Source organism: Drosophila miranda (genome assembly GCF_003369915.1).
Source record: "Drosophila miranda strain MSH22 chromosome Y unlocalized genomic scaffold, D.miranda_PacBio2.1 Contig_Y2_pilon, whole genome shotgun sequence".
NCBI classification, from domain to species: Eukaryota; Metazoa; Arthropoda; class Insecta; order Diptera; family Drosophilidae; genus Drosophila; species Drosophila miranda.
In genome coordinates, this window is record NW_022881614.1 from 676,853 (window position 1) to 702,416 (window position 25,564).

General features: G+C 49.7%; 1 protein-coding gene across 1 annotated transcript; it reads left to right on the top strand.

Moving 5' to 3' along the window:
• The first annotated feature begins 1,625 nt into the window (after positions 1–1,625).
• On the top strand, positions 1,626–25,401 carry LOC117193322 (proteoglycan 4-like). Its single transcript, XM_033398052.1, has 2 exons — positions 1,626–1,703; positions 23,875–25,401. Exon 2 carries the CDS (start codon positions 23,882–23,884, stop codon positions 25,196–25,198), a length of 1,317 nt encoding a protein of 438 aa, XP_033253943.1. The 5' UTR covers positions 1,626–1,703; positions 23,875–23,881; the 3' UTR covers positions 25,199–25,401.
• The last annotated feature ends 163 nt before the right edge of the window (positions 25,402–25,564 follow it).

Below are 25,564 nucleotides of genomic sequence, written 5' to 3' on the forward strand. Positions count from 1 at the left end.
GCTGGGTGGCTAAGGGTAGGGGAGCGAAGCGGGTGCATCGGAAACTTAAATGTTCGCACATTTGCAGCTCATCAATTTTCGGCATTATCCCTGTCTCAGACCGGCAGCCCAGCAGCAGTTCATTCAACCTACCTTCTGCTCCGTCCGTGGTCCCTGGATCTGGTCCGTGGTGCATGTTAGCGCCGTCTTGTTGACTTAATCGCCCCAAAACAATTTACTTTTGCTTCGGATGCTCTGACTCTGGACATTGCTTAAACGCTTGTCGCCTAATAATGGGGCACCAGCAGCAGCAGCAGCAGTGGATCCAGCAGCAGTAGGGGGGACTGCAGCAGATGGGACTGCAGCAGAGATGAAGGTGAAGCTGTGCCTTCACTGCCTGCTTCCCCACCACATTATTAAGCCATAAAATTGAAAACTTATTATAATTACATAAACGTGCGCCTCAACGCCTCCAGACATTCGAGATGATGGGAGGATCGATGGATGGATGGATGGACAGAATGCGCTTTTAACGCGCTCCCAGACGGAACCAACGAACGATTTTCGGGGCACACGCATCCTGCCCGTCTGCGGAGTTGCATTTAATGACCAAAGCAGAACAGATTTTTCTCTCAATTTTTTTTTTGTCAGCCTCTTGCTGGCGGCATAATGAAGGGGTTGGGGCCTTTGCCTTGTGGATTATGAACGCTGCAACATGCTCCGAGTACGCCGATCTCTGCACTCCTCACTCCTTTCACATTATGGACATTACCATTAACATTACCATAACGCAGATCTGCACGGAACTTGATGGCTGGCAATTGCATCTGCTACGGTACCTTCCTCCTTCGAGTGTCCACACGAGGCCGACTCCTTGCCTGCTTATACAGATGAAAGATGTGAAGGCATAAGCCTCCACAACACTGACCACGACACCATCCCCTGAAGGGACCGCCCCGACGGCTTATTATCTAATTTCATTATTATCTCAGTTCATTATCACTATTATCCGATTTTATTACTTCTATTATTATTAGTATTACCAAGACAAGCAACAATGAATCCTTATTTTCACCCATTAAAGTAAGAAATAGGCTAAGAAACCCGAAAACAGTAGGCCTTTTTTACTTATTAGAACTAAGAGAGACGCACACTACGGCCACGCAGCGAAGAGATACGCACACCACGGCTATACGAAGGCGAAGAGAACCAACACGAAAGAGATACGCTCTTACCCCCACGCAGCCAACGCAAGGAAGAGAACGGCTATACGCAGACGAAAAGAGACAACATGAAAGAGAGCGAAGCGGCAGAGAAGCCGCCGATCGGTCTTACGCCCACGCAGCCGAGGAAAAGAGCCGACGGCGAAGCAGGCAATACACCCACGCAGCCATACACTCACGCAGCCGAGGCCGGCAGCCGAAGGCGGCGCAGCAGCGAAGCGGCAGAGAAGCTGCGAAAAAGAAAAGCCGAGGCCTGGCACGGTCCAGCGCGAGCCAAGCTCGGGAGTGATCTCGGAGGGCTGAGCCAGACCGGTTGTGCGGCGGAAGCCAAAATAGATGTGAAAAACTAGCTGTGACCGCGCCGTGTACGCAATAAGCCGTGTTCGCCCGCACGCGTTGAATAAAACCAGCTGTGACCGCACCCACGCGGTGTGCAAAGGAAGCCACCGAAGTGACGAGGACCCGCCGTGGGAGAACAGGACCCAAAGAAGGGACACAAGGGTGAGCCACCTCACGTATGTGAGCTCTGGGGGGGATAGATCGGTGCAGTAGGCAGGTATAAGCAGAACATTCCCGCAGTTTCTTTACATATCTATGCCCACATGTTGTTTATGATATTTTTTTTGGCGTTTATTTCCCCGCTGCAGGCGCGGGATTTTAAGTAGGGAAATGATCCGAAAACAATAAAGACACCAGCCTCAACCCAATCTCTGTCTCAGAACATTCGCCCGTAGGAGTCACTCACCCCACTCCCCCTCTCTTCCCTTTTCCCGGGAGGCCCGGCGAAGTGGATGTGAGTCGTGGATTCATGCGGCATTCACCAAGCTGGGTTTTCCCTCTCCTATACCTTTCTCCCCTGGGGACCCGGAGATGCTGGATGTGAGTCGTGGATTCACGCGGCATTCGCAAAGCTGGGTTCCCTCTCCTACACCCTCGCCCGGGGGACCCGGCGACGCAGATGTGAGTCGTGGATCATGCGGCATCTGCTAGGCTGGGCTCCCCTCTCCCACACCTTTCCGATCCCTGACCCAAACCCCGTCTCCCGCCACACATGACCCCCAACACACGTCTCGGCAGCTCCCCAAGCACGGGTTCACCCGCGCCTCACACAACAAATGTTGCTGTGTGGAAAGACCGAGCCCTGGACAGACTGAGAAGCTGTACCTCGGCCTGAGAACTTCCTTACAGATGGCGCCCGAGCAGGGACTCACGAGGGGAGAGTCGGTGAGCATAGGGAATAAGTGAAAAGCAGTTAAAAGTGAAAAGGGAACCAAGCAGCAGCCAACAATTAAAAGGCAAGACCACAAAAGCAAAACAGCAAACGATGCTTAGGAGCCACGGATCAGGAAAAGCAGCAGGAGAAAAGGAAGGAAAACTTAAAATCAGTGATTAGCAGCCAAAAATCAGAGTCCCGGCGAATAGCCAGCACCAATCTTTGATCCCTCGACTTATGTACAGCTGAGGCTGGTTTCTCTAATACCCCCCAAGCAACAGCCGCCGGCACGTGTCCCAGACGCGCCGGCGAAAACCACGCGGGGGGAAAAAAACGAGGGGGAAAGTTGTGAGTTGCTGCGGACACCGCAACTCTACGGTTATACCCGATACTAAGTCAGTATGGCTCTCCTCCGGCAGACGCCGCTAATATTAAACGACACGACAAAGAGTGCGTGCGAGAGAGACAGAAAATCAGTCTGAGCGTGACGTCGGGGGCTGCGTAGCCAGTGCAAATTGATTTGTTCCTTTTGGCTATAAAAATGATCTGATCTGATCCAGATTCAGCAATCTCATAGATATGATCATTATCTATGATTCTGCGTTTTTAGTTTTCTCGAATGTGCAATATTGTGGATGCAACAGATTTTCGTCCTTTGTGGGGGCGGAAGGGGGTGGGGCGAAATTTTGAGATACACGTTTTATAGTTAGATCTAACAGGATTGCGGATACCAAATTTGGTTACTCTAGCCTTAATAGTCTCTGAGATTTTTGAATATCCCCAGATTTTCGTCCTTTGCGGGGGCGGAAGGGGGTGTGGCGAAATTTTGAAACAAACTCGTCTCGGTCCGATATATTAGGAGTGTGGATACCAAATTTGGTTGCTCTAGCCTTTGTAGTCTCTGAGATCTAGGCGCTAATGTTTTACTCTAAGCAAAGCTGCCTGTGTGCTACGTGTGTGTTAGAGAGAGACAGGGCGAGAAAAAATGAAATTGTTTTCTTGATGCTGGCTATAATAATAATACGATCCAATTCAGATTCCGCAGTCTTAAAGATGTGGTCATTCTCTACAATTCTACGTTTTTGGTTTTCTCATATCTTTAAAATTGTGGATGCCACAGTCCTTTGTGGGGTCGGAAGTGGGCGGGGCGAAGTTTTGAAATATTTTTGTAGCAGTGACATATCACAGAAGTCTGGATCCAAAACATCGTTGCTCTAGCTCTTATAGTCTTTGAGCACTAGGCGCTGAAGGGGACGGACAGACGGACAGACGGACGGACGGACGGACAGACAGACAGGGCTCAATCGACTCGGCTATTGATGCTGATCAAGAATATATATGTAGTAGTTTAAGTTGCTTGATGGCAACGAGTAAAATTTATTTGATAAGTATGTTGGACTTAAAATTATAACAGCTCCAAGTTTTACAAGTATGTTTGTGACTAATTATATGCGTGTACGTCTGATGCGTGGCTGAACTGACAACTGACTATCTCTCTCTCTTGCTATCGGCTCTCTCAGAGCCGATTACTGCTCTATCCCGACGACTCGACGAAAACACGACCGCTTCGTGTCTCTCTCTTTCCTTCGTTTCCTACATTCGGCTGTCCTGACGGACCATTCGCCTCGGATGGGTCTAGCCAAGGTTTCATATATTCTGAAACTGTAGAGGTCTTATAGGGACCCTCAGTATCCCCAATCTTCTCGACTTCGTACCTTCCATGATTCTTTACCCTAACCACCTTATACGGCCCTAGATACTTTCCTTTTAGCTTTAATCCAGTACCATACTGAGTACGCTTGATAGCTACTAGCTCATTAACCTCATACTGTCTATCTAGTTTCCTTTTTAAGTCAAAACTCTTCTTGTTTTCCTGCTGTAACCGTGCAATGTTTTCAACTACTTCCTTTCTAATTTTTTCGCGGTCCTTGTTCAACTCTTCGATAAGTGATTCTTCCAATATTTCTTTTATTTTTGGATCCATTCCTATACGCATGTCTAGCCCAGTCAATATCTTGAAAGGTGTTACCTTGGTACTTCGCGGCTCAACACTGTTGATCATTTGCTGTACTTTTCCTAGATGCTTATACCAACTACCGGAATTACCCTGACACAATTTCGACAACATAGGCACCACTATCTTGTATTATGCTGTATTTTCTCTCTCTCACAATATTCACGAAACAAATTGGACATAAACGCTGCACTCCTATCCGTCACTATTCTGTTCGAATTACCAAAACTAGTCCCCTGAATTTCCAAACACTTAACGACCTCTTCAACACCTGTACTACGTGTAGAATATAACCAAACAAACTTAGAAAATCCATCAACGACAACCAGTATATAATTGTACTGTTTTTTAGTCACTTCCATTGGTCCAACGTGATCAATGTGATACGTTTGTAACGGACTATCACCCTTGTCTATTGGTTGCAAATAACCCTCACGTTTTCCTGTCTTTTCATTGACAATGATACACTCGACACAACTATTTATTACGCGCCATACTTTGTCTTTTAACTTCGGAATATAATACGACTTTTCAATGATATCTTGTGTCTTTTTAACTGAAAAATGTCCTTGCTTATGTGCTATTGATATAATCTCATTTTCCAACTGAGCTGGTACTACGATGAGCTCCCTATCCGGATTGTTCGGAGCAGAACCCAGCCGATTAGCTGCTTGCCAAATAGCACCTAATTCTTGGCCCTCAGCCGCTTATTTTGTTTGTTACTTATGTCTATGTCACTCATTTGTTTGTTAAAGCTTTGCGCTTGCTTGCCCTGCTAAACGCTCTCTGCCAGCTCGCTCTTCGCTATCTCCGCTTTGCGTCTGCCTACCGACGTCGGCCGAGCGAAGCTGCGCTTAGCGATCGGAGCGGCAATGTAAAGGGGGGGAAAGCCACACTTGCAATTTGGATGTCACGCATTAAAGAACATATCGTAATTTTATTTCTGCGCCGAGTTTTATTTAATTCGAAATAATTAGTCGGCCGATTGGGGATAAAAAACATTATCTCCACATAAAATTTGGTGACCCCGACGTGATCTCTGAGTTGCAGTGTCAATTAATAATCATTCGCGATCGACATTCGTTAGCCCTAGCAAATTTTCGGCGGTTAAGCACAATTCGGTGCTAAAACACACTTACATACACCTACATACACGCATTGCTGGCTATTAATTTCTCTGTCGCGGTCAGTGCAGTGCGGTAGGCAGTGCAGCGAACTCACTAATACACACAAGCGGAGTACAAAGCGGAATCGGACAGCTCGCACAGCCGCACAGCTAAAGGCATTAGCTGTAATCCCTTTGCTTTCGGTTCCCACGTTTATACGTATACAGGGTGTCTTTTTCGGTCGTGCTGAGTGACTCTTTTAAAACCTCAACATGGCAGCACCTGAGCCTACCAATGTCGCGAACGCAGCAATGCCGAGTGATGTAGATTTCTACAAGCACAAGGCCGAGTCCATCGCGCGCCAACTAAAGGCCATGGATCGCTTTCTCACCAAGGAAGAGCTTGCCGAGTTAGATGAGGCAGAACTTCAAGCTCGATTAGAGCAGATCGAGCGAATGAATGCGGATTTCGATGCCGCTCAAACGAGCCTTGAAAGGCTGGATTTCCTGCAGTTAGCCCATGATGCCCGGCTGGACTTTTCGAATGTTTATGTCAAGGTTAGGTCCAGGCTGTCGCGGGAGTTGATGGCTGCTCGCACGGTAAATGTTGCCAATTCAACGGCTCGGCATACTCTCGAGGGGAATTCGTCGTTGTTCGCCTATAATAGTATAGGCCGTTCTCGAATGCCCGAGTTGCAGCTTCCGCGATTCGGTGGGAGCTACATGGATTGGCCAGAATTCCACGCGATGTTTTCGACAATGGTGCACAAAGACCATCGTATACCAATCATCGAAAAATTCCAATATCTTCGTGGATGTCTAGATGGTGCTGCGCTGGATACGATTCGTTCCTTGGAACTTTCTGAGGAGAATTACGACAAGGCGTTGAATTTACTAATGTTGCGATTCGATAATAAACTGTTACATTTTCAGGCACACGTCAAGGCTATTTTCGGGCTACAAGGGGTGGAGAAGGGCTCGGCTATCGGCTTGCGCGCGCTCAGCGACAAAATCAATTCGCACTTGCGTGCACTTGAGACCTTGGCGACCCCGCAGGAGATATCCGATGGGTTGCTGATCTTCATCATAGGCACGAAACTGGACCACAAAACAAAGGAGAAATGGGAAGAGAACTTGCCGACGTCAGGATTGCCTCGGTGGTCAAGCATGGCCTCATTTCTGGAAGCGAGATGTCGGATGCTGGAGAATTTGGGATCAGCCATGGCAACAAGTCCTATTCAACAGGTGGGAGAAGACAAACCTGTCACCCTTATCACCTCCAGTAACGACCATCCTAACCCCATATGTAACCATTGCAATTCCTCCGAGCATTACATATCTAGATGTCAGGCATTCCTGAATCTCTCTGCGTTTGAACGATACAAAGAAGCAAAGAAGAGCCGCTTGTGTTTGAACTGCCTCAACAATGGCCATGAATTGCAGAGGTGCAGGTCAGGACTTTGCAGGCATTGCCAGGCCAAACATCACACGCTACTCCACATTCCATCTGGAACTGGTGCTTCATCTTCCTCTTTACCGGCCGAGGAATCGATCCAGCAAGAGGCCGCGACTGTGCTTCTAGCAAGCGGGTGTTCTAGCCCTCCCCCCTCGATCCAGAAATCTCAGCCTAGCCAGAACGTGTTGCTACCTACTGCCCTCGTCCATGTAACAGATCGTTATGGAGCACTTATCCCATGTCGTGCCATTTTGGATTCTGCATCAAAGGCAAACTTTGTAACATCTAGACTTGCTGATCAGTTGCAGTTTGATCATCGCTCGTCTTATGTTAACATCTCTGGAATCGGAGATTCCATTCTACCTTCGAGCAAGTCTGTACATATAGTTGTACAATCCCAGGACGCAAACTATCGAGCTTCCTTCGCTGCAATTGTCACCAACTCAATTACGGAAATGCAGCCTAACTTCGGCGTAGACGCAAAGGATTGGCCAATGCCGAATAATCTAAAACTAGCTGATCCTAATTTCTCCAAGCCCCAACGTATCGATCTGTTGATAGGTTCTGGTTTGTTCTTCGATTTAATGTGCGTCGGACAGATTCGACTATCAGCCCAATTGCCAACATTGCAGGAGACAAAACTTGGTTGGATAGTATCAGGAAGCATTGATAGCTCGGAGAATAAGCGTGCAGCTTTAGCCGCTTTTGAAAATTCCTCGTGCATCTCTATTGACGATTTTCGACCCACAACGCTGGAGTACCAAAACTTAGAGCAGCAATGCAGGAAGCAGCTGCTCGAGTGCCAGGTGCAAGTGGAAAAACTGCGATCGGAGAATCAGGAACTGCAGCGCGAACTTTTCCATATATTAAAAACCTACATATCCACGCTAAATGAAATTCAACTTTCAACAATTTCTACATTGCCAAATTTCCTGCCATTCTATACAATTACAGAGGTTCCCGATGATCAAGACGTAATCACGACAAGCCGCCTTCGTAAAGAAGCGCCGATTGCTGCGTTCGACGATCATCCCAGCGTAGCCGCCAGCTGCGCCCAAGCAAGCATCTTCAAGAGGGCCGTTGGAAAAATAGCGGTTCTGCCCCTTCAGGATGGATCTGTTGAAAGCCTTTGCCTTCCAACGGGGGGTGAATGTTCGGAGCAGAACCCAGCCGATTAGCTGCTTGCCAAATAGCACCTAATTCTTGGCCCTCAGCCGCTTATTTTGTTTGTTACTTATGTCTATGTCACTCATTTGTTTGTTAAAGCTTTGCGCTTGCTTGCCCTGCTAAACGCTCGCTGCCAGCTCGCTCTTCGCTATCTCCGCTTTGCGTCTGCCTACCGACGTCGGCCGAGCGAAGCTACGCTTAGCGATCGGAGCGGCAATGTAAAGGGCAGGCAAGCCACACTTGCAATTTGGATGTCACGCATTAAAGAACATATCGTAATTTTATTTCTGCGCCGAGGTTTATTTAATTCGAAATAATTAGTCGGCCGATTGGGGATAAAAAACATTATCTCCACACGGATCCTTAAACAAAATCTGATTCTGAATATAATAATCCTCATATTCCTTGTCCTCCACAATACTTTTAACAGCCTTAACCCAATCGTCGGTTAGCTGAGCTTCTTTCAAACGATGAGCTATACTTTCGGTCACCATAAAACAAGATACACGACTCAACGCGTCAACGTGCCTCATCTTCGTTCCTGAGCGATGTTCTATAACATGATTAAAATCTTGTAGGTACATGGCCCAACGTGCTACTCTCAAAGGAACGTCTTTCTTTTTGATCGTCATTGTAAATGCATTACAATCTGTAACAATTTTGAACTTTATACCCAAAACGTATACACGCCATTTCGCTAAAGCTTCGATAATTGCCAGAACCTCAAGGTCATAAGCAGGATATTTCTCTTCACATGGCTTAGTCCTACGGCTCATATATTGAACTGGATGGAATTGGCTGTCTTCATACCCCCATTTTGATGCATCAGTATGGATTTCTGTCTCCAACTTCGGGTTGTACATTTCTAAAACAGGTCTACTAATCAATGCTACCTTTAGTTGTTCAAACGCAACCTGATGTATCTCTTTAAATTCAAATTTAACATCCTTCCGCAGCAGATCTGTCAATGGTTTTGCAATAACAGCATAACCCTCAATAAACTTTCGGAAATAAGAAGTCAATCCTATGAAACGCTGCACTGATTTTTTATCAACTGGCACTGGGAACTTTTCGACTGCCCTCGTCTTCTCATCACTTGGTCTTATCGTATTCTTTTCTATTATATACCCCAGAAAATTAACCTTTTGTCGTAACAGCTGACACTTTCTCCAATTTATACGTAGCCCATTCATTTCCGCTATCTTCAGTACTTTTCTCAACTTTAACAAACCCTCTTCTATATCTTGACAACAAATAATAACGTCATCCATATAGACTGCTGCTTCATTATTCTTTACCAAATCTCTCAACACAGCCATTATAAATCTGGTAAACACCGCTGGAGAATTTGAAATTCCAAATGGTACATATAAAAATTCGAACTGACCATTCTGAGTCACAAAAGACGTATATTTTTGAGACTCGACTTCTACAGGCACATGGAAAAAACCATTCGTTAAATACAACGTGGTGAAATACTTTGCACCCTGCAGTTTCTTCAACACTGTATCCATATGTGACATTGGAAAGTTATCGCGAACTATTTTCTCATTCAGCTTTCGGTAATCACAGCATAGTCTCTTGCTACCGTTCTTTTTGGGTACCAACACTACTGGTGATGCATACTCCGATGTACTTGACTTTATAATCTTCTGAGCCAGCCACTCTTCCACTTGCTTGTCCACGATTTCCTGTTCACACAACGGTAATCGTCTCGGATGCTGGAAAACTGGTATCTCATCCACTAATACAATTTTCATTTTTATCGGCGCTTCTACATTTCTCTGAGGTTGGTACTTTCCTACCATACCCCTAACCTCTCTAGCATGTACTTCACTGAGATGACCAACATCAATTGAAAACTCCTTCTCAACTTCGTCAATACTTGACATGCAAATGCCTTTATATTCATTAAACAATTACACGCATGAGGACGATGTTACCTGATCAAGTTTCTTATCTTTATCCTCGCCACAAACTCTACGAACAAATCTTGTTCCTGTCTTAGAAACTTGCATGTCAACATGATCCAGAATAGTCCTTCCTAAAATGGCTTCAAAACCAATATCCTCGTCTGGAATGACATGAAATTCTACCTCCATTTCAATCTCATCGATTTTCACTGGTATCGAAAAGCTACCAAAAGTTACAACTTGACTATCTCCAATACCTGTTAAACATTTCTCCTGGCCGATCAGTTCAAGATTTCCAAATTTCAAAAATACCCTCCTGCGAATTAAACACAAATCTGCTCCAGTATCAATCAAACCTTGGAATACCAAATTCGCGTACTTAATATCCTTTAATTCCAAACCTGATGGCGTGAAAATACCTGACGGCTTATCAACGACTTCCTTATCTCGAATAATGTTCGTATTCGATCTCTTTTTTATACCCGATACTCAAAATGATTATTGGGGTATATTAGATTTGTGGTAAAAGTGGATGTGTGTAACGTCCAGAAGGAATCGTTTCCGACCCCATAAAGTATATATATTCTTGATCAGCATCAATAGCCGAGTCGATTGAGCCCTGTCTGTCTGTCCGTCCGTCCGTCCGTCCGTCCGTCCCCTTCAGCGCCTAGTGCTCAAAGACTACAAGAGCTAGAGCAACGATGTTTTGTATCCAGACTTCTGTGATATGTCACTGCTACAAAAATATTTCAAAACTTCGCCCCGCCCACTTCCGCCCCCACAAAGGACGAAAATCTGTGGCATCTACATTTTTAAAGATACGATAAAACCAAAAACTCAGAATCGTAGAGGATGACTATATGTTCTAGAGTGTAAAATCTCAACCAGATCGTATAATTATTATAGCCAGAATCAAGAAAACAATTTCATTCTTTCTCGCTCTGTCTCTCTCTAACACACAGGTTTCATAGTCGGTTTTGCCAATTTCAAAATATGAGTTCAAGGATCTCAGAACCTATAAGAGCCAGAGCAACCAAATTTGGTATCCACACTCCTGTGATATCGGACCTTGACCGTTTCGTGTCCAAATTTCGCCACACCCCCTTTCGCCCCCGCAAAGGACGAAAATCTGGGGCATCCACAAATCTCAGAGACTATTAAGGCTAGAGTAACCAAATTTGGTATCCGCACTTCTGTTAGATCTCACTACAAAACGTATATCTCAGAATATCTGGTAAACATCGATCTGAAATTTAAGCTCCTTTAAGTTTCTAGCTTGGTACAGCATTGCCTTACTTGCCCTAGCGTCTGGTATACCATCCACAAAATATTCGATTAAACTCTCATCATCTAGTTTAATTGGCTTGGCTATCTCCATTAACGCATACAAAACTCATGCAACGACTCTCCTTTTTTCTGCTGGCGCTTTTGCAACATTCTATGTACATCTACGGACGACAGTTTAACACTAAATTCATCCAACAGAGTTGCCTTCAACGAATTCCAGTTACGAATATCACGCAAGCACGAGCGAAAGATTTTGCTGCACCAATTAACAACTGCTTGGCATAAATGAAAAATAATTCCTCTATCTATTGATTGATGTCGGGGTTATTAGAACCAGAAAATTGTGACACACTACCTTCCACGTCTTTTAGCGTAAACCAAGATTTATACTCTGCCTGTCGCGTACCTGGTTGAACTGCTACGGTATCATCCACTGCTGTTACTACGGACTCATTCTCTGACTCTTCTTCATCCTCAACTGGAAAGCCGTGATGTATTAATAGTCTATCTTGCAAATCGCGCTTTCGTCCCGTCGTCTGCAACGCAAGCTCTCTTAACTTCTCTCGCAAATGTGCGACTCTCAGTGTCATTATCTCTTCAACTTGAATCTAAGAAAATGTAATTAAATCAACTTAAACAACCTTATTACTCCTTATTAACATCGACTCCGAAAACGCCTTTATGGGTTTACCCTTGCTAACTCTCGCTTCTGCGCAGAACTTTCCAGACTCCAAATTTGACGCACACACACCACCACATCCAGATCTCGCTTGCCTGTCGATGTCGCTGTTGCCGTCCTCTCTTTGTTGCCTTGCCTTGCTCTCGCTGTTCGCCGTTAACTCGTTGTCGCTTCCCGAATCGTCGCTGCTTCTGCTGTTACAAAATGGTCGTCTCCTTGCTGCTTGTCTCTTCTTGTAGTTGTAGTCTCCGTCCGACGCAGTGCAACACAACAACAATCAATGTTCTTTGATTCTTGCTGTTTGCTGCCGTCGTTTTGTCGCTTCTGCTTCCTTTGGAACGAACGCACTCAGATTGTCGTCTCTGTGCCGCTTGTCTCCTTGTAGCTCTAGCCTCTCAGACGCAATGCACAACAACAACAACGAAGGTTTTGATTCTTGCTGTGTTTGCTGCCGTCTGCCGTCGTTTTGTCGCTTCTGCTCTCTTTGGAACGAACGCGCTCAGATTGTCGTCTCTGTGCCGCTTGTCTCCTTGTAGCTCTAGCCTCTCAGACGCAATGCACAACAACAACAACGAAGGTTTTGATTCTTGCTGTGTTTGCTGCCGTCTGCCGTCGTTTTGTCGCTTCTGCTCTCTTTGGAACGAACGCGCTCAGATTGTCGTCTCTGTGCCGCTTGTCTCCTTGTAGCTCTAGCCTCTCAGACGCAATGCACAACAACAACAACGAAGGTTTTGATTCTTGCTGTGTTTGCTGCCGTCTGCCGTCGTTTTGTTGCTTCTGCTCTCTTTGGAACGAACGCGCTCAGATCTCACTTGCAAATGTTGTTGTCTTGGGCTTATTTTCGGACGGAGTTTTACAAGTACAGTATGTCAAGAAACTCTTTACACACTGAAAATAAATTAAATTTTTTGACTTTGGATAAGAAAATAATGGCCTTTGGTTCAAATTTATCAAGTTTTTTTAATTCATAACCATTCAGGGATTAATTATAAAGTAGTTAGTGAAAAAAAAATAACAAAACTATAAATAGGTAACTTAAAAAATAACAAAAACAATGATTACTCATTTTTGACACTGTCAAGAAAGTCTTTACACAAAATATTTTCATTTTTTAAATTCAAAATTCTTCGTAATTATTTAATATGTGTGGACGTTGACATGCAATGACTGCATCTTTCAAGAGGCGATGCAGTTACTGCACCGTCAAGTGGCCCGTGTGACACCAGCAGAAGGCTGTTACGCGCGGATCCCAGGCAAAACACAAAACTTATTTTAATATTTGGTATGTCCACCCTTAGCATTGACTACATGCTGGAGCCGTTTTTTCATCGAATTTATCAATTTTTGTAGGTCATACTCAAAGGGAATCTTTTGCCACTCTTCCAATATGAATTCTTTGAGGCGAAGTTTTGAAATATTTTTGTAGCAGTGACATATCACAGAAGTCTGGATCCAAAACATCGTTGCTCTAGCTCTTATAGTCTTTGAGCACTAGGCGCTGAAGGGGACGGACAGACGGACAGACGGACGGACGGACGGACAGACAGACAGGGCTCAATCGACTCGGCTATTGATGCTGATCAAGAATATATATGTAGTAGTTTAAGTTGCTTGATGGCAACGAGTAAAATTTATTTGATAAGTATGTTGGACTTAAAATTATAACAGCTCCAAGTGTGGAGATAATGTTTTTTATCCCCAATCGGCCGACTAATTATTTCGAGTTAAATAAAACTCGGCGCAGAAATAAAATTACTATATGTTCTTTAATGCGTGACATCCAAATTGCAAGTGTGGCTTGCCTGCCCTTTACATTGCCGCTCCGATCGCTAAGCGCAGCTTCGCTCGGCCGACGTCGGTAGGCAGACGCAAAGCGGAGATAGCGAAGAGCGAGCTGGCAGAGAGCGTTTAGCAGGGCAAGCAAGCGCAAAGCTTTAACAAACAAGTGAGTGACATAGACATAAGTAACAAACAAAATAAGCGGCTGAGGGCCAAGAATTAGGTGCTATTTGGCAAGCAGCTAATCGGCTGGGTTCTGCTCCGAACATTCATCCTGAAGGGGCAGAACCGCTATTTTTACAACGGCCCTCTTGAAGATGCTTGCTTGGGCGCAGCTGGCGGCTACGCTGGGATGATCGTCGAACGCAGCAATCGGCGCTTCTTTACGAAGGCGGCTTGTCGTGATTACGTCTTGATCATCGGGAACCTCTGTAATTGTATAGAATGGCAGGAAATTTGGCAATGTAGAAATTGTTGAAAGTTGAATTTCATTTAGCGTGGATATGTAGGTTTTTAATATATGGAAAAGTTCGCGCTGCAGTTCCTGATTCTCCGATCGCAGTTTTTCCACTTGCACCTGGCACTCGAGCAGCTGCTTCCTGCATTGCTGCTCTAAGTTTTGGTACTCCAGCGTTGTGGGTCGAAAATCGTCAATAGAGATGCACGAGGAATTTTCAAAAGCGGCTAAAGCTGCACGCTTATTCTCCGAGCTATCAATGCTTCCTGATACTATCCAACCAAGTTTTGTCTCCTGCAATGTTGGCAATTGGGCTGATAGTCGAATCTGTCCGACGCACATTAAATCGAAGAACAAACCAGAACCTATCAACAGATCGATACGTTGGGGCTTGGAGAAATTAGGATCAGCTAGTTTTAGATTATTCGGCATTGGCCAATCCTTTGCGTCTACGCCGAAGTTAGGCTGCATTTCCGTAATTGAGTTGGTGACAATTGCAGCGAAGGAAGCTCGATAGCTTGCGTCCTGGGATTGTACAACTATATGTACAGACTTGCTCGAAGGTAGAATGGAATCTCCGATTCCAGAGATGTGAACATAAGACGAGCGATGATCCAATTGCAACTGATCAGCAAGTCTAGATGTTACAAAGTTTGCCTGTGATGCAGAATCCAAAATGGCACGACATGGGATAAGTGCTCCATAACGATCTGTTACATGGACGAGGGCAGTAGGTAGCAACACGTTCTGGCTAGGCTGAGATTTCTGGATCGAGGGGGAGGATCGATTCCTCGGCCGGTGAAGAGGAAGATGAAGCACCAGTTCCCGATGGAATGTGGAGTAGCGTGTGATGTTTGGCCTGGCAATGCCTGCAAAGTCCTGACCTGCACCTCTGCAATTCATGGCCTTTGTTGAGGCAGTTCAAACACAAGCGGCTCTTCTTTGCTTCTTTGTATCGTTCAAACGCAGAGAGATTCAGGAATGCCTGACATCTAGATATGTAATGCTCGGAGGAATTGCAATGGTTACATATGGGGTTAGGATGGTCGTTACTGGAGGTGATAAGGGTGACAGGTTTGTCTTCTCCCACCTGTTGACTAGGACTTGTTGCCATGGCTGATCCCAAATTCTCCAGCATCCGACATCTCGCTTCCAGAAATGAGGCCATGCTTGACCACCGAGGCAATCCTGACGTCGGCAAGTTCTCTTCCCATTTCTCCTTTGTTTTGTGGTCCAGTTTCGTGCCTATGATGAAGATCAGCACCCCATCGGATATCTCCTGCGGGGTCGCCAAGGTCTGAAGTGCCGATAGCCGAGCCCTTCTCCACCCCTTGTAGCCCGAAAATAGCCTTGACGTGTGCCTGAAAATGTAACAGTTTATTATCGAATCGCAACATTAGTAAATTCAACGCCTTGTCGTAATTCTCCTCAGAAAGTTCCAAGGAACGAATCGTATCCAGCGCAGCACCATCTAGACATCCACGAAGATATTGGAATTTTTCGATGATTGGTATACGATGGTCTTTGTGCACCATTGTCGAGAACATCGAGTGGAATTCTGGCCAATCCATGTAGTTCCCACCGAATCGCGGAAGCTGCAACTCGGGCATTCGAGAACGGCCTATACTATTATAGGCGAACAACGACGAATTCCCCTCGAGAGTATGCCGAGCCGTTGAATTGGCAACATTTACCGTGCGAGCAGCCATCAACTCCCGCGACAGCCTGGACCTAACCTTGACATAAGCATTCGAAAAGTCCAGTCGGGCATCATGGGCTAACTGCAGGAAATCCAGCCTTTCAAGGCTCGTTTGAGCGGCATCGAAATCCGCATTCATTCGCTCGATTTGCTCTAAGCGAGCTTGAAGTTCTGCCTCATCTAACTCGGCAAGCTCTTCCTTGGTGAGAAAGCGATCCATGGCCTTTAGTTGGCGCGCGATGGACTCGGCCTTGTGCTTGTAGAAATCTACATCACTCGGCATTGCTGCGTTCGCGACATTGGTAGGCTCAGGTGCTGCCATGTTGAGGTTTTAAAAGAGTCACTCAGCACGACCGAAAAAGACACCCTGTATACGTATAAACGTGGGACCGAAAGCAAAGGGATTACAGCTAATGCCTTTAGCTGTGCGGCTGTGCGAGCTGTCCGATTCCGCTTTGTACTCCGCTTGTGTGTATTAGTGAGTTCGCTGCACTGCCTACCGCACTGCACTGACCGAATTGTCGCGACAGAGAAATTAATAGCCAGCAATGCGTGTATGTAGGCGTATGTAAGTGTGTTTTAGCACCGAATTGTGCTTAACCGCCGAAAATTTGCTAGGGCTAACGATTGTCGATCGCGAATGATTATTAATTGACACTGCAACTCAGAGATCACGTCGGGGTCACCAAATTTTATGTGGAGATAATGTTTTTTATCCCCAATCGGCCGACTAATTATTTCGAATTAAATAAAACTCGGCGCAGAAATAAAATTACTATATGTTCTTTAATGCGTGACATCCAAATTGCAAGTGTGGCTTGCCTGCCCTTTACATTGCCGCTCCGATCGCTAAGCGCAGCTTCGCTCGGCCGACGTCGGTAGGCAGACGCAAAGCGGAGATAGCGAAGAGCGAGCTGGCAGAGAGCGTTTAGCAGGGCAAGCAAGCGCAAAGCTTTAACAAACAAATGAGTGACATAGACATAAGTAACAAACAAAATAAGCGGCTGAGGGCCAAGAATTAGGTGCTATTTGGCAAGCAGCTAATCGGCTGGGTTCTGCTCCGAACACCAAGTTTTACAAGTATGTTTGTGACTAATTATATGCGTGTACGTCTGATGCGTGGCTGAACCGACAACTGACTATCTCTCTCTCAGAGCCGATTACTGCTCTATCCCGACGACACGACGAAAACACGACCGCTTCGTGTCTCTCTCTTTCCTTCGTTTTCTACATATGTATATACTTTATGGGGTCGGAAACGATTCCTTCTGTACGTTACACACATCCACTTTTACCACAAATCTAATATACCCCAATACTCATTTTGAGTATCGGGTATAAAAACCACGTAGCCAGCCACCTACGAGGCAGAAAGAGACGGGGCGAGACGCGAAAAACCACGCGGCCAGCCACCTACGCGACAGAAAGAGACGGGGAGAGACGCCGAAGACACAGCACCGCGTGCCGGACGGCGCCTAAAACTTTGGCACGCGACGGCGACAAAGCGGCACCAGCGACAGAGTAGCAAAGCAGCAGCAGCGGCGCAGCGGCAGAGCAGCAAAGCAGCAGCGACAGAGCAACGAGGCAGCGGCAGAGCGGAGAAGCAGCAGCGACAGAGCAACGAGGCAGCGGCAGAGCGGAGAAGGCGCAGCGACAGAGCAGCCAGGCAGTGACAGAGCAGCGAGACAGTGACAGAGCAGCCAGGCAGTGACAGAGCAGCGAGACAGTGACAGAACATCCAAGCAGTGACAGAGCAGCGAGGCAGTGACAGAGCAGCGAGACAGTGACAGAGCAGCCAAGCAGTGACAGAGCAGCCAAGCAGCGAAGCAGCAAAGCAGCGGTAGAACAACGGAGCAGCGAGGGACAGCCGGCGATCGCAGAGGAGCAGCTACATGGCAGAGGAGCCCTCGGCCACAAAGCCATGGCCACGGCCAATATAAGGCGGAGCAGGAACACCGGTCAGGACAGTTGTTACCGAGCAGTCAGACAGTCATTACCGGGCAGTCAGGTAGTTGTTACCGAGCAGTCACACAGTTACCACCGAGCAGTCAGACAGAACCTTTCCCTGTACCGCGCCACGTATCCTTCGACAGGATCATCCAACCCAGTATTTTGTATCCTAGTACAGGATCACCGATCTAGTACCGTGCCGCGTGCCCTTCGAACAGGATCCTCCACCCCAGTGCCGTGTATCCTAGTATAGGATCACCGATCCAGTACCGTGCCGCGTGTCCTTCGAACAGGACTCTCCACCCAGTGCCGCGTATCCTAGTACAGAAGCCCCAGACTCAGTACCGTGCTGATAAGGACTCGTACCGGTGCCCCGATTAGTGTACCAGGATCAGGATGAACATCCGCGGGATAGCGTCCCGCAGGAAGGACGAGCTGCAGAGCCTAGCTAAGGAGTTTGGACTAGGAGAAACTGGGACTGTAGAGGACCTACGGAGCCGGATCACCGCATTCATCGCATGCCCTGGGCACACCGAAGCCGTGCAGGCAAGGCTGGACGAATTGGCTACGCACTTTGGGAACATCCCGAGCCCCAGGGACCACCGGAGTCCAGCCACGTCACCCGGGCCAGAGAGCCGGACGAAGATGGAAGACAGCAAGGAGGGACCAAAACTGCGATTAATTGTACCCGAGCTGCCCAGCACGAGCCAAGGATCCACCCACGGATACCGCGAGTCAGCAACCGAGACACCGGCCGCCCAACCACAACGAGCTGCCCAAGGACCACTCCAAGGAACCAGACCAGAGCCGTTCAGCAAGAACCACGCGCCAGTACCCACTACCGCTGGACCCCTGGCCACGCCCAGCCACCAGACAACCACGGAAGGAGAACATCCACGTCTTCCTCAGGGACATCGGGTCTCACGCCCCGGAGGGGGTGAGATCTCGTACTCGTTACTGGCGGACAAACTCCGGAAATGGGGATTTACTTTCGACGGCCACGCGGACCCACTAGCGTTCATCGAAAGGCTCGAGGAGCGAGTGGAATCATACGGCGGGAGCCCAGAGCAGTTGCCGCGAGCCATCTCCGGTCTCCTTACAGGTAAGGCCGAAGGATGGTTCCGAACTTTTCAGATGCAGGGACAGAATTGAACAGACTTTCGGAAAGAATTCCTAGAATTCTTCCTGCCCCCAGATACTTCCAGCGGCTGGAAGACACCATACGAAGTCGGGAACAGAAGCCCAAGGAATCCTTCCGGGATTACCTTATCGAGTTGCGTCTGATGATGCAACGAGCCCAGTATACTCGGGAACAGGAACTCGAGCGGATCTACGAAAATCTCCGTCCGGAGTATCAAATGTATACGCGCAGACAAGATTTCCGATCACTCACAGAATTGACCCAGCTCGTCTCGGCCTACGAAAACGCGCGGGACCGAGACGCACTCCGCAGCATCGGGACCACGCAGAACCATCGACCCCGTGCCGCCTTTACCGGCAATGGAACCAACCCCCAACGGGGCAACACACACGAGACGCCCGGGAAAACCGAGATCGCCAACCGAGGAATCGGCCAGGAGGAAGAGCAAGCGATCGATGTGGGGAAAACGGCCATTTCAGTGGTGCGTGCACAAACCGACAGAAGCTGTTCTGTTGGGAATGTGGCCACCGAGGGGTCCGGACCATCAACTGCTGCCGGAAACCAGCGTCGGGAAACGGGTCGGGTCTCCGCCCAACTGGGACATGGACGGAGGCGCGCACCCAGGAACAGGAGAAACCCACCCATTAAGCATGACCGGAGGAAGGATCGCTGCCCTGGTGGACATCAATGGGAGAGCATTTGCGGCCACCCTCGACACTGGAGCCACACGATCCTTCATCAGTGAGCGGCTGGCGAAGGAGATAGGGACGACCGAGAACAGGCGAGAGGTGAGGTCCAGGATCCGCCTGACAGATGGAACCAGGAAGGAGATCAACCAAGCGATAGCAGTCACAGTGCGCCTGGATCAGCAAGAAACACAGGTATCTCTTCTTATACTCCCCACGGTATTAGACGACTTCATCTTGGGGCTCGACTTCCTCTGTGGCATCCGCGCAAGGATCCACTGCGGACGGGCATATCTACAGCTGAAGTTGCAGCAGAAACCCGCCGGGACGATACCATCATGCACCGCCCAGCCACGCCCACGGTCTGTCACGTTTGCGGACTCCACTGCCATCCGAGACCAGCCGCAGACCAACACCCCACAGCCACCCACGAACCATCCAACCGCAGTGACAACAAAGCCCTACCAGACAAGATCAAGCAACAACCCCAGGACTACGCCACAACAGGACACGAAGAAAGCTACGACGGAAAGAACTGCGACACCGATGGAACCAACCATGGCCAGTTCCCCAGCACGAACCCCGACACCAACAGGACAACGCAACAAAACGAAGACTTTGGCAGAGACAGCTACGGCTCCACTGGATCAATCCAGGGCCAGCTCGTCGAACCAGGAGTCACCAACAGGAGACAGCAGGAAACAAAGGACTTTGGCAGAGACAGCTACGGCTCCACTGGATCAATCCAGGGCCAGCTCGTCGAACCAGGAGTCACCAACAGGAGACAGCAGGAAACAAAGGACTTGGGCAGAGACAGCTACGGCTCCACTGGATCAGTCCAGGGCCAGCTCGTCGAACCAGGAGTCACCAACAGGACACAGCAGGAAGCAAGGGACTTTGGCAGAGTCAGCTACGGCTCCACTGGATCAATCCAGGGCCAGCTCGTCGAACCAGGAGTCACTAACAGGACACAGCAGGAAGCAAGGGACTTTGGCAGAGACAGCTACGGCTCCACTGGATCAATACAGGGCCAGCTCGTCGAACCAGGAGTCACTAACAGGACACAGCAGGAAGCAAGGGACTTTGGCAGAGACAGCTACGGCTCCACTGGATCAATCCAGGGCCAGCTCGTCGAACCGGGAGTCAGCAACAGGACCCAGGAATCACCAGGATACTCCAGCAAAGATAGCTGCGGCCCCGCGGGGCCCAGCTCATCGAACCGGGAGTCACCACGTAGTCACCCAACACGACAGACATCACGCAAGCCACGAACCCCGATACCACAGGACGAGATCACAGAAACCCCTACGACGGACTACCAACTGGAGCCATTAGCCGACGCCGAGATAGCTCGGGAACGCAACTCGTTTCGCCCAGCCGACTCGGATGACTACGAGAACGTGATCTTGGCCACCATTACCGCCCTGGAACTGGAGCCCAGCATTCATCGTACTCGGCCGGGAACCTCGGTTGCCTGGAGCCTTTTACGAAGAGGCGATCCCAGGACTAGGCGAAGTGACAGAGATCCCAACCGACAAGGCCAAGCGACTCAAGGAAATCTTCGCCATCGTACAGGAAAATACCCAGCAGGCATCACAGACGCAGAGCAGGAACTACAACCTACGTCGACGCGAATGGAGACCCACGATCGGGACGCTCGTGATGCTACGCCAACATCACCTGTCCAAAGCGGCGGACAACTTCGCTGCCAAACTGGCTCTCAAATATGAGGGGCCTTACAAAGTAGTAAAATTCAGTGGTGCGTGCACAAACCGACAGAAGCTGTTCTGTTGGGAATGTGGCCACCGAGGGGTCCGGCCCATCAACTGCTGCCGGAAACCAGCGTCGGGAAACGGGTCGGGTCTCCGCCCAACTGGGACATGGACGGAGGCGCGCACCCAGGAACAGGAGAAACCCACCCATTAAGCATGACCGGAGGAAGGATCGCTGCCCTGGTGGACATCAATGGGAGAGCATTTGCGGCCACCTTCGACACTGGAGCCACACGATCCTTCATCAGTGAGCGGCTGGCGAAGGAGATAGGGACGACCGAGAACAGGCGAGAGGTGAGGTCCAGGATCCGCCTGACAGATGGAACCAGGAAGGAGATCAACCAAGCGATAGCAGTCACAGTGCGCCTGGATCAGCAAGAAACACAGGTATCTCTTCTTATACTCCCCACGGTATTAGACGACTTCATCTTGGGGCTCGACTTCCTCTGTGGCATCCGCGCAAGGATCCACTGCGGACGGGCATATCTACAGCTGAAGTTGCAGCAGAAACCCGCCGGGACGATACCATCATGCACCGCCCAGCCACGCCCACGGTCTGTCACGTTTGCGGACTCCACTGCCATCCGAGACCAGCCGCAGACCAACACCCCACAGCCAACCACGAACCATCCAACCGCAGTGACAACAAAGCCCTACCAGACAAGATCAAGCAACAACCCCAGGACTACGCCACAACAGGACACGAAGAAAGCTACGACGGAAAGAACTGCGACACCGATGGAACCAACCATGGCCAGTTCCCCAGCACGAACCCCGACACCAACAGGACAACGCAACAAAACGAAGACTTTGGCAGAGACAGCTACGGCTCCACTGGATCAATCCAGGGCCAGCTCGTCGAACCAGGAGTCACCAACAGGAGACAGCAGGAAACAAAGGACTTTGGCAGAGACAGCTACGGCTCCACTGGATCAATCCAGGGCCAGCTCGTCGAACCAGGAGTCACCAACAGGAGACAGCAGGAAACAAAGGACTTGGGCAGAGACAGCTACGGCTCCACTGGATCAGTCCAGGGCCAGCTCGTCGAACCAGGAGTCACCAACAGGACACAGCAGGAAGCAAGGGACTTTGGCAGAGTCAGCTACGGCTCCACTGGATCAATCCAGGGCCAGCTCGTCGAACCAGGAGTCACTAACAGGACACAGCAGGAAGCAAGGGACTTTGGCAGAGACAGCTACGGCTCCACTGGATCAATACAGGGCCAGCTCGTCGAACCAGGAGTCACTAACAGGACACAGCAGGAAGCAAGGGACTTTGGCAGAGACAGCTACGGCTCCACTGGATCAATCCAGGGCCAGCTCGTCGAACCGGGAGTCAGCAACAGGACCCAGGAATCACCAGGATACTCCAGCAAAGATAGCTGCGGCCCCGCGGGGCCCAGCTCATCGAACCGGGAGTCACCACGTAGTCACCCAACACGACAGACATCACGCAAGCCACGAACCCCGATACCACAGGACGAGATCACAGAAACCCCTACGACGGACTACCAACTGGAGCCATTAGCCGACGCCGAGATAGCTCGGGAACGCAACTAGTTTCGCCCAGCCGACTCGGATGACTACGAGAACGTGATCTTGGCCACCATTACCGCCCTGGAACTGGAGCCCAGCATTCATCGTACTCGGCCGGGAACCTCGGTTGCCTGGAGCCTTTTACGAAGAGGCGATCCCAGGACTAGGCGAAGTGACAGAGATCCCAACCGACAAGGCCAAGCGACTCAAGGAAATCTTCGCCATCGTACAGGAAAATACCCAGCAGGCATCACAGACGCAGAGCAGGAACTACAACCTACGTCGACGCGAATGGAGACCCACGATCGGGACGCTCGTGATGCTACGCCAACATCACCTGTCCAAAGCGGCGGACAACTTCGCTGCCAAACTGGCTCTCAAATAGGAGGGGCCTTACAAAGTAGTAAAATTTATTTCCCCCACCATAGCAAGACTCCAGAAGCATCCGCGAAGACAACGACGAACGGCCGGACTAGCCGACATCAAGGCCTACCACGACCACGAGCACAACCTCACCATCGACGACGTCGAACACACCCTCACCAGCGAAAACGAAGAAGACAACGATGAGGACGACCCCAGCACCAGGAAAACCGCGAGTTCATGAGGGCCACTTATGGTAGTGCGCTGCCGTAATGTCCTCGCCCCACAAGGGGCAACCGCGTACACACGCAGTAAGATAGCTTAACTCCCCTTAGGGGATTAGAGTAAGAAATAGCCAGAAACTAGAAAATGCACCGATCAGGGAAACACAGGGCACAGGGCACATCAGTGGCACAGGTCAGGTTCTAACCAAACAAGGTTTCTTCCCCCCACCAGATCCGACATGGACAACCCAAGGACGAGCGACGCACAGCCTCTAGAGGCAGAGGATGGCACGGAAGGGCATCCTAGGTGTGCGTCGCCGCCCAGCTCAAGGCAACCACGGTCCACGACCAGCCAACCACCAGCAAGCCACCACTCTCCGACCCCGCAAGCAGAACCGGGCAACACCACGCAGCCTGGACCATCAACAGGAGCCGTACCACGACCACCCAGGCCACCTAGGCCATCCCGCCGTCGGGCCCGCCCCGAAGGCCCACCGTCGCCCCGCCGGGCGACAACCATGACCTGGGCATGGCTCAACGACGTCGTCCATCCGAACACGTCACGAAACAACCTGGCTGGGATCATCACAGTGGAGGCGATGCGGCCATCGGACTCAGACGAGGAGGTCCGAGCAGGCCGGGCCCAGCGGGAGCCACCAAGACGCCTACGCCGCCGCAAGCATCCAGGCCAAGGAACAGGCACCGCCGTCACCCCACGCGCGACTCGAAGACGCGTCGAGCCAGGACACGTCAACCTGGACCCCAACTCCGAGGGGCAGAGCAGCTCCCCAGTCGCGCCCAAACTGCGGCTGCGGTCCCCACCACCACCGCCCTATTACCTGTACCGCATGGGAGAACCGCTGACCCCACGGCCGAGCTACGACAGCAGCTCCGACGAAGGGTTCACCAGCCCCACGATGGAGGCCGACAAGCACTGGGAGCCGACCTGCCAGGCAAGCACCGATGAAGAGTTCTTGCACGACCGACGCTTCAGAAAAGCGGGTGGCCGCCCATGGGTCAAGCACTCCGTCCGGGAGCTAAACCGCCAACTGGAGGCCGAGCGGGCCACGTCGGGCCCATACTCGGACGTGAGCGAGGACGAAGATGGGCCGGCCAACTGCCAGAAGAACACTCCAGCCAACATCGCGGTTGACGTGGCACCTTGGACCACCTGGAAGGACGCCGACAGGACCCTGCAACTGCTGCTCGCCCATCCACGGCCCATCACCCCACCCGGGCCCGAGAGGGAGATCATCCCCGCGTCGGACAACGACACAACAAGCGACGACGAGGTACAGCTCCTAGGAGAGGACGACACCACTCCGCTACGGATCCGCGACGGCAGTCTGGGCGATGCGCTGCCCCGACGGCTCCGGAACCTCGGCCTTCAGGATAAACACGAGCCACCCAGACACGTAACCGGCAATGAGCTGCCCCAACTGCTCCAGGAACTCGGCCTGGGGGACGGACCCGTGTCCCCGATACCCAGGGATGACGGAGACGAGGAGGTAGTCTGGATCCTCTTCTTATCTGGTATCTCTTCTTATACTCTGTAACGCACCTGCTTCTTGGTTCGCTTGAGTTTGCTGGGCTCGCTCAGCGGTCGGCCGGCTAATAATGAAATTAGATAACAAGCCGTCGGGGCGGTCCCTTCAGGGGATGGTGTCGTGGTCAGTGTTGTGGAGGCTTATGCCTTCACACGTTGCTCTAGCTCTTATAGTCTTTGAGCACTAGGCGCTGAAGGGGACGGACAGACGGACAGACAGCCATGGCTCAATCGACTCGGCTATTGATGCTGATCAAGAATATATATACTTTATGGGGTCGGAAACGATTCCTTCTGGACGTTACACACATCCACTTTTACCACAAATCTAATATACCCCAATACTCATTTTGAGTATCGGGTATAACAAAAGAGA